Source organism: Papaver somniferum, chromosome 7, assembly GCF_003573695.1.
Source record: "Papaver somniferum cultivar HN1 chromosome 7, ASM357369v1, whole genome shotgun sequence".
Taxonomy (NCBI): Eukaryota; Viridiplantae; Streptophyta; class Magnoliopsida; order Ranunculales; family Papaveraceae; genus Papaver; species Papaver somniferum.
The window spans coordinates 131,099,504-131,109,757 of record NC_039364.1 but is presented as its reverse complement, the minus strand read 5'-3'; the positions used below and the strand labels follow the sequence as shown (position 1 = coordinate 131,109,757).

Here is a 10,254-nt window from a genome sequence, read left to right as displayed (position 1 = left end):
TTTCACAACATCGATTAGGTAGAATTATTAGGGGTATTTGGTAGAGAATGGACACTATCACCTGATTGATGTAAAGGATTAGAAATTCTGCTCACGGATGATTACAAAACTTTACCATGGTACGAAACCGTTTGCAAGTACTTGGAGAGATTGATTAATTGTTGTCTTGGTAATTTAGTTCTTGAAATCTTGTTGTTGTTGTTGTTGCTGTGGTGGGAGCAGATTAAGGTATTACAAGGTAATGAAAGCACCAAGAATAGATTAAAAGAGAACGGAATTGGCAGTCATTTGCTGTGCAAATTGGAGAACCACCTGATCATATAAACCAGGAGGATAAAATGGTCACATCAGTTTTCCACACAAGCCATTGTGTCATCCAGAAGGTACCTTACATCTCTTTTCTGGTCTCTGTAGTCGCCATAATAGAGTTCCGACTGTGGATAGATTGTTTAAGGAAGACGTCAGATTATGCGCAATGCTTGAGATTCTCTATCTACGTAAACTATCACTGCAAGTCCACTAAAGATGCCAGAGCTATAAAATGAACAACTTTGTAATGGCTCTCAAGGCATGAGATGTGTCCGCTTTAGAAAGAAAAAAAAGGTTGAGATATGCAAATAAAGATTTTGTTTATAAACTACGAAAAAAGTTTGTTTACTTTCTCTGAGTAATGTAGTCATTGTAGTTTCATCCTCTTGGGCGCATAACAGCTTGACTTTGAAGAATAATTTCTACAGGAACCATTAAAGAACGAAAGAAAATGTAAAAATGCTAATGGAGCGTGAACAAGCTTTGTGAACTAGTTAAACATTATCCATCATTTACTTAGTAAAAACTAGGTACATATTCATACTTCATCACCGAACTTGCACAAAGTTTTTTTAGTTAATGCAACTTAAACACAGATAGAGTACTAAATCACCATAACTCACAGTAACAAAAATAGATAGTAGACACACTTTATTATTGACTTTTACTTTGATGTTATACTACTAGCCTTTGCGTAAATTACGAAAGTAAGTAGAAGGGTCTTCCTCAAAGTCATCCCTGTAAATTCTAGCATTTCTTCTTCCAGGGGCTTTCATTGTCTTTCTATTAGAATCAGAAGTACCAGACATGAGGTAAGAAATTCCCCATCCTACAAGTGCCACACCCACCGCTGCAGCAACTCCAGTTATGACATCCGATCCTTCGTTAGCTGTCAGTGCTCTGATTCTTTCTTTCAGATGATGAATTTGAAGAGGAAGGAGCAGTACATTTAGAACATTTACAACCTGGCTTACTTTCACAAGAACCCATTGTACCCTTTGCTGTTTGAATGAACTGTGATTGTACAAAGGGTTTCATTTTCATATATAGACAACTAAATGAACCCATAAGAGTCCAGAGGTTAATTGAAGCGGTGCGATATTAACTAGGTTCATGCATGCCTACGAAGTGCAATCGCTTAATTGGCTCATTTGGGTGGCAGCCTAGCAATAATTAAAATGGCCACAGCACCAACGTAAAGATGGATGATAACAAACGACAAAAATAGTCGGTCAAAGTTCAAATCTCAAAGCTTTCAGGAATAAATACTCAATTCGGAAAAGCTTGAGAATTAGGAATGCAACTCGCTCAATTCTGGTTCCAGACAGTTTTTCTTCTTCATCTTTTTCCGTTTGAGTCTTTTCGGGGAAAGGATTTGCTAATTCAGAGTCTAAACACATATTTCGATTCAAAATTTGTCATGTCCAAGACTAATAAAGTTCAGAAATGAATGATGGCATCTTTCCAATGTGGTACAATGCACAATTGTTCTGTTGATAAGCCAAATGAAGTCTATATGTACACATGCATCACAAAGGTTTAAGAAGAAACCAAGCTGAGAGTAACTTGTGATAGAGAGGGAAATGGGGTCGATAGTTTCTTTTCTTATTCCCAATACTTTCTTGGGTAAAATAGGTGGGGCAACTCTGGTGAAGTTCACTGGCAGGTTGCCAGTGTTGAACATTGGGGTCGCTTATTTGTGGAGCTATTTCATGAAAGCTCCTGGAGCAAATCAATGCATTCCAAGAGCATTGTTCGAGAGAGACCCTTCTGCGTACTTTAGGTATCTCAGAGGAGGAGGTGGATGGTACTGGTCGTTGTGGTCAATGCTGAGGAAATGTGTCGGGTGCAGATCGCTTAAATAAATTTAGATTCCTGTTATGTTTGTGGCATTACAAATGTAATGATTTTCTTTTCTTAATGGAATGGAATGGAATGCATTTGATGTTAAATTTTAATTATTACATGAAAGTAGTTTATCCAGTATCTTTGGTTTCGTTTTTATATCTACTCGTCGAATTGCCATCTAAACTGCTTGATCTGTTTTCGGTAATTCGCTATACGCTAAGCACCTTGTTTATACCTTTTGGTTTAAGTTTTTTTTCTCCACTTTCTTGGTTAACGGTGGTTTAGATGTTCGAACATTTGATCATCTGCATCTATATATATTCCGCATTTGACCATGAAACTTGATCTCTACCTCCTATTCTGGAAAAGTTGAGGGTTTATCAGAAATAGTCATTCCTTACTGGTTACTTCAATTGTGGTTGTTACTTGATTGAATTTTACAGGGGAAATAGTACAGGAAGAAGTCACTCTTGCAGTCTTGCTACTAAGAGTTGTTCATATTTTGTTGTGAAGATACTGCAAAAATCTTTTCCTTATGTGAAGAAATATATGCTCTTTTTGGTAAAGCCAAAAATTTATCAAAGAACATCCATCCGTACTTATCTTTGAGTATTTTTTGATCTCCCTTATTTTTTTGATATTGTGAGAAAGCCCTGCTTTTTTTCATTTACAGAACACTACATTAATGAAGAGATCACTTTCTTTATTTTTCTTCATTCATTTATAGACAACTAAGTGAACCCATAAGATTCCAGATAGATTAGTTGAATTGGTGCGATATTAACTAGGTTCATGCATGCCTACGAAGTGGAATCGCGTAATTGGCTTGTTTTGTGGCAACGTAACCATAATTAAAGCGGCCACGGTGAACAAACGATAAAAATAGTCAGTCCAAATTCTACTCCCAAAGCCAAAAGGTAAGACCAAACGATGAAAGGAGATATATGAGGTTATAATTACTGTTTCCACTACCATTTTAGGTGATCAGCTCAGTTGGAATGTGATTGTTTTGGTTAACTACATGATGCATTCATTCATTGCAGAATTAAACTTTACCGGACCAACTAGAGGGTCGTTACTGTCTCTGTTTAGGCAAGCTATGGTTACCTTGACCAAAACAAAACCCAAGTCACATTCCCATATTACACCATACCATAAATCAACAACCAGAATAGTGTTCTGGCGTTAATATTGCATTGCCTAGTCAAAATTATAATCGCACCCACAAATGATGTATAACAAGCTTACAATCTAACCCAAAAAAGAAAATTAAAATGACGAGAGCAAATCACAACACAAGATTTATATTGGTTTCTCAATGTGCCTACATGCACTTTGGCAATGATGATAGTATCCACTACTAATATGAAAATTTGAAGAAAAATTCAATAACACCTTATCTTTAGCCCCTGTCTCACAATTCTCCGATAGTAGAACTCTCAATTCAACTGTGGACCATTTGGTTCGTTTGTTGGTAATGTGTTAGAATATATCGAGGTGGTCAAACTCAAGATGAAGTCAACGATCAAGGTAAAGTGACCAAGACTCAAGTCATACGTCAAAGGTCAAAATGAAGTAGTCGAGACTCAAGCTACTAGAGGATCGACGTAGATCAAGCAATACAGAAGATTGACAGAGATCGAGCTAAGTTTACGCGAATAGGAGATCTTGTGTAATTTAGCTTATTTTCTATAGAGGAAAGTATCTAATTAATTTCCTATATTTTTTATATTCTAATTAATTAGGATATGTTATAGTTAATTAAGATATACTCAAAAATAAGATAGTATCTTGATTAATTAATTATTTGTATATTCACTCTATAAATAAAGAGTATCATTGTAATTGTAAATCATCTCAGTGACATCAAAACTGGTGATTAATAATATTTTTCCCTTCGGGTTTTTGTCCGTGGACGTAGGTCGAGTTGACCGAACAACGTTAAATTTCTGTCTCATGTCACGATTTCTCTTTGGTCCATGATCCCTCGATACTCATAATTTATTATAATGGCAGTGACTCATTAACTTTCAGGAATAAATACTCAATTCGGAAAAGCTTGAGAGTTAGGAATGCAACTCGCTCAATTCTGGTTCCAGTCAGTGTTTCTTCTTCGTCTTCTTCCGTTTGAGTCTTTTTGGGGGAAAGGATTTGCTAATTCAAAATCTAAACACATATTTCGATTCAAAATTTGTCATGTCCAAGACTAATAAAGTTCAAAAATGAATGATGTCATCTTTCCAATGTGGTATGCATGCGCATGCATTATTTCCAAGCGTCAAAATCGAACTTTGAGTTTCGATAATTCAATGCACAATTTTCAATTAAAGAAGAAAGGATAATTCAATGCACGATTGTTCTGTTGATAAGCCAAATGCAATCTATATATATACATGCATCACACAGGTTGAACCGTTGAAGTAGTAGAAACCAAACTGAGATTTGCGACAGAGAGGTAAATGGCTAATTCAACATTTTCTAGCTTTGGTGGTTTTGTTGTGGGAATACTTCAAGATTATCTTCCCAATGGCGTGTCGAATGCAACAGATTCAGCAATTCCTTATGCTAAGAACATCGGGAGCTTTGCTTGGGCGAATCGCTGGTCAATAATTTGTTTTCTTATCCCCGATTCCTTCTTCGGGAGAATAGGTGCGACAATTCTGATGAAGTTCATAGGCAGGTGGCCGATGCTGAACATTGCGGTCGGTTATTTGTGGAGATATTTTCCCTTGAAAATGATGAAGGCTCCTGGAACAAATCAATGCATTCCAAGAGTATTTTTTGAGAGAGACCCTTCTGCTTATTTTAAGTATCTCAGAGGAGGAGGTGGATGGTTGTGGTCGTTGTGGTCGGTGCTGAGCAAATTTGTCTGGTGCTGAACTGCATAAATGAGTTATGATTCTTGTTATGCTTGTTCCGGCCCTCACAAATGTGATGGTTTTCTTTTCTGTAATGAAATGGAATATGCATTTGATGTTTAACTTTGATTATTCTGTAGTTTATTCAGCATCTCTGATTTCATTTTTGCATCTATTCGCGTGGTTTCAGCAATTCGCCATTGACTAAGCACCTTCTTTCCGGTATATTGGTTGATATTTATTTTGAACTATAATTTTGGGCATACCAAAATCTTCCAAGGCACATTGAATGAAGACAAAAAATGTTGTGAAATAGCAAAATCAGATAACCCCTTAACCCAAATTTTTTTAATGGTAAATCTGCCCTTTACGTATTAGTGTTAATAATCTTGATTAGTGATTAAATATTTTGTTTAGTGAGTAAAATAATTTTCAGAATTATAAGAGTTGTTTAGATGAAAAATTTGAGGAAAAAAAAATCAAAGTTTTGGTTTGGTTAAGAAGGAGAGAATGAGAAGGAGAAAGTGAGAAAATTCTAATTCTTGATTCAATGGAGGATGAGGAGGGTCATCATTCATCTAAAAAACCTAGGAAAATACATATCAACTACAATAATGATCCAGAAATGGCTGATTTCTTAGATTATGAGAATGATTTTACACCCACTCAAACTCAAGCTCAAACTAAAACACAAACTCAAGATGATGATTTTTATGAGCCAAATCCTGATGATGAAGACATTGATGAGGAACCCAATGCTTCTAATACACAGGTACACTTATATCCTATACTTAATCTCACTTCTATAGCTCTCAATTATCAAAAGTTAGGTTTTTTGAATTATGGTTCGGCGAAACAGGTTGAGGTTCGGCTCACATCTATGAGCCGAATCTACCAATTGATGAACGGTTCGGCTTACTGAATCTGTTTACTGCATACGCCGAACCTATAATTTCCAATTCCAACCCTTTTGCTAGACACTAGTTCGGCTTATATGAAAGTTTCATAGTAAGCCGAACAACATCCTGAATAGTACGGAATAGAATCATTACTAATTCGGCTTACATATCCAAAATCGTATGTGCCGAACATAATTTTTTAATTTCTGGGTTGAAATATTGTTACTGGTTCGGCACATATGGAGAATATCGTATCAGCCGAAACCTCTTATGTTCAAGGTTCGGCACATAATATGATTATCGTCTGAGCCGAACATGAATTTGTTAATTTTTGGGTTAAAATATTGTTCGTGGTTCTGCACATATTGAGGATATCGTATAAGCCGAAACCTGTAAATGTTTATAGTTCGGCACATAATGTGATTATCGAATGCGCCGAACCTTGTTATTGTATTCCCTTTCTAATGTTTAACCTTGTGATATTCTTTGTAGATCGTGCTTGGACCCATGGAAAATCAACCTGATCCAGTAGACATAATTCACGAGGATACCAAGGATCACTTCCAAAATGATTTGGTATGTAAGAACCTTTTGTTTACCTTAATGTTGTCGGAATATTCCAAAGTTTTTCTTACAAATTACTTGTTTTGGAATGAACGTAGATATGGAAAACTAAACCAGAAGTTCTGGATTGGCTTGAGGAACACGCGATGAAGATAAATTGTGTACTAGTTAAAGGACAACAAAGCCGATGGGATCAGTTTGAAATGATTTGTGAGCGTAGTGGAACCGGCGCTAGCAAGGTTAAAAAGGGTACTGTATACGTTGGGAAGACCGGGAGAAAGAATAGGACGAAGACGAAGAAAATAAATTGCCCTTTCGAGATCGTTTTCAACCTCAAGAATAAGTCCATGAACAAAGAAGATCAATATTGGATAATGAATAAAGATATGGATTGTCGTCATAACCACCCACGTCCCAAAGACCTTCATGGACATGCGAAAGTAGCGCGACTCAAACCCGACGAGATGCTAGAAGTGGATAAAATGACACGGGCACGTTTGCTACCTTCTAGGATTCTTAGCAAATTGAAGGCGGACAACAAGAATAACAAGTCGACTATGCAAACTATCTACAATGCAAGACAAAAGATTAGAAACTCAATTTGCAAGGTAGGATGGTGATGCAACAAGTAATGTGGTTAGGGGTGAAGAATAACTACGCTTGCCAAAAGAAGTTGGATGACTTCGGTCAAGTCACACACCTTTTCCTTACCCACCCGGAATGCGCCCAATTGGCTCTATGATTCCCACAAGTTATTATATTGGATTTCACGTACAAGACTAATAAATATGAGATGACGTTGATGAACATTGTGGGGCATACTTCGACAAAGTCACCGTTCACCGTGGCTTTTTGTTTCATGAAAAACGAGAAGAAATAGAGTTATGTTTGGGGGTTAGAACAATTGAAGTTAATCTTCCGGGAGGGTGCTCTTCCTAAAGTGTTCGTTTCCGATCAAGATTCATCGTTGATGTATGCTATTAAGAAGGTATTTCCTTTGTACGTTTCACATATGGTGCAATGTGAGGAAAAAATGTCAACCGATAATTCAACCACTTAAGTTGAAAGAATGGAGGACGTGCAAGGCGATGAAAATTTTTATCTAATTTTGAAAAATTTTACAGATTCGGCTCACCATATTGGTGAGGTTTAAGCCGAACTATATACTGGATTACACCAATAATGATTTTTAAGGCTCGGCTTATAACTCAAATTATAGAAAAAGCCGAACCTGAAGGACAAATGATTAAAAGGAAGTTGGAAACATAAAAGGGCATTTAACCACGACCCGTCTTCTAAGCACATGCAAAAATTCTGAAATTCAAACAACATTTATTCGGCACAAAACTAATACTACCATACAAGCCGATCCTACGCACATGCAAAATTTCTGAAATTCACAAAACATATTCGGCAGAAAACTAACACCATCGAATAAGCCGATCCTAAATATAAGTCTCTGTGTTACTAAGTTCGGCTCAAAACGGATTTCAGATATACGCCGAGCCGTTCATATGCACTTTCAGGGTTCAGTTTCAAGAACAGCTCGGCGCACATCTAAGATTTGTTTTGCGCCGAACTATACCCTGTAACAGCCGCAGAAACATGATTTTGACGAATTAAATCGACCAAACCAATCTAAAACATCAAATACGAGATGGGTTTATAGAACTAACCTTCTTATTCTCATTTCCGGAGTTGGTCCTTCTTCAATCTCTTCTTCCGGTTGATTTTGTGGTTGATTTTGAGTTTGTTCTTCACTCTCTAAATCTTCTTCTTCTTCAATGGGTTGTTGAGTCGATCGATTTGAACGAGATATTGGCTTACGAAGACCCATTATATAGATGAGTTTAATCGTCGACTAAATTTTCACGAATCGACGATTAAATTTCCGCGATGAAAAAAAAGAAAGGGAAGGGTAAATGAGTTCGGCTGTGGAGAGGAAGAAGAAGAAGGTGAATGAAACTGATTTTAGGTGTAGTTGATTATAGGTTTTGTATTAGGGTTAGGGATATATTAGTAGTAATTTAAAGGATTTAAGGGCATATAGGTAATTGAACCACCCCATAGGGTACCCCTTATAAGGTCACCCAAGTTAGGACTAGTGCTTTGTATGCCTAAGAAGATTTTGGTATGCCCAAAATCAGGGTTCCTCTCTTTATTTTTCTTGAACTTTTGGCTAATGGTTAACTAGAGACCAGGGGCGGAGCCAGTCCATTGTAAGGGGTTGCACTTGCACTCCTGCCCAGCTGATTTCAAAGCCTATTTTAGGCCCAATTAGAAAAAATTTTGTATATGTACACCCCCTAAAAAAAAAAAATTTCTCCCCATAGCAGATTTTTGCACCCCCGTCCCATAATTCTTGGCTCCGCCCCTGCTAGAGACTCAAATCAATCTAAGGATTTAGATGTTCGAACAGTTGATTCAAGTAGCAGATGTATCTGTAATTTTGATCATTTGGTAAGTTTGGAGTATTTTTTTGTCTCTCTTCTTCCCACTTATAATGATGAAAGCCCCGCCTTTTTCATGTACAGAACATTACATTGATGAAGAGATCACTTTCTCTTTTCTTATTTTTATTTGACTATTGAAACTTGGAAGAAATCACATTAAATCGGACGAACAGATAAGATTACTTCCTTTTTTTTTTGAGCATACACATTCACCATACTGATTGTTGATTCATTGGTTTGACACTCACTGATTTTGGTCCTACCAGGTAACGATGTTTGAAAGTTTGTTAAGAAATCTTAAACTTAATTCTGATTTAAAAAATTCACTAAATTTGCTGGTTGGTATCCTATATGTACTCCAATCAAGCTATGGATGTTGAACATATCATGTGATCATAGATAGAGCAAGCGTATTAACTAGTTATGGAGTTTGTTTATTTCATAGTAAGGAGCAAATTTCTTGTACCACTGATATTGCTTCTGCTAATCTCTGTGGGGTCCGGTTTTGATTCTACTGACGAAGGTATGTGTGATATAAACGAGCACGTACGTTCCGTCGAGAAACTTGAATTTTGCCTCAATCTTGATCTCTACACGTTTTCTTGTATGTATATTACTGCAATGCTTAATCATTTTAAGAGTTTTCTCTATGCTGCAGATCAGAAAGTTGGAACCGTTATCAGTCCCTATGTTACGAGCTATTTGAACTTTACAGCGGCAAAAATTGATGAAATAATATGTTATTATAAGAGGTTTTTGCATTTCGTAGCTGAAGATATAGTTCCTTGGATTAAAGATCGTTATGTCAATAGACATTGGAACTTTACAGCGGAGACAACATTACAAGAAGTCATTGCTTCTGTTAGGAATTTTGATATTTTCTTAGTAGATCAAAAGTTCAAAGAATATTCATACTTGTTTGTCTTCAATGGTTTGATCATTCTGAGTGTTTGGTACTATCTTTCACCACCAACTAAGAGGATGAAAGTCACCAGGAGAAAGCACAAGATACCCAAGGCAGCTTTGAGAAAAACCTCCGTTTTTATTTCTAAAAACTCAGAGAAAACAAAAGCAACATAGGAGACTGCACGGTGGTGACGGTTGGCTGCCGTGGTGGTGGTGACATATCCATAAAATAAAATAAAAAACATACTTACATTACGTCGAGGTAATGTGTGTAATCGGAATTTTTAGTAATTACATTTCAAATAAATCTCTTTTCTTTGTACGATCTAGTTTTTGTTGTTCGGAAATTATTCTTATAAAGAGGTTCTACTGTCTCATGTTTATCTTTTGTCCGTGTTTCCAAGTTTTTTTTTGTTT

General features: G+C 36.5%; 1 protein-coding gene across 1 annotated transcript; it reads left to right on the top strand.

The window, feature by feature from the left end:
- The first annotated feature begins 9,297 nt into the window (after positions 1-9,297).
- Positions 9,298-10,214, top strand: LOC113292977. Its single transcript, XM_026541774.1, has 2 exons — positions 9,298-9,454; positions 9,590-10,214. Exons 1-2 carry the CDS (start codon positions 9,355-9,357, stop codon positions 10,009-10,011), a joined length of 522 nt encoding a protein of 173 aa, XP_026397559.1. The 5' UTR covers positions 9,298-9,354; the 3' UTR covers positions 10,012-10,214.
- The last annotated feature ends 40 nt before the right edge of the window (positions 10,215-10,254 follow it).

What these genes read in the sequence shown, in the direction of transcription:
- LOC113292977 (XM_026541774.1), top strand. Translation starts at nt 9,355, where the DNA reads ATGGAGTTTGTTTATTTCATAGTAAGGAGCAAATTTCTTGTACCACTG. An exon ending in TTTTGATTCTACTGACGAAG is followed by an intron (nt 9,455 to 9,589) that starts GTATGTGTGATA and finishes TCTATGCTGCAG; the next exon opens with ATCAGAAAGTTGGAACCGTT.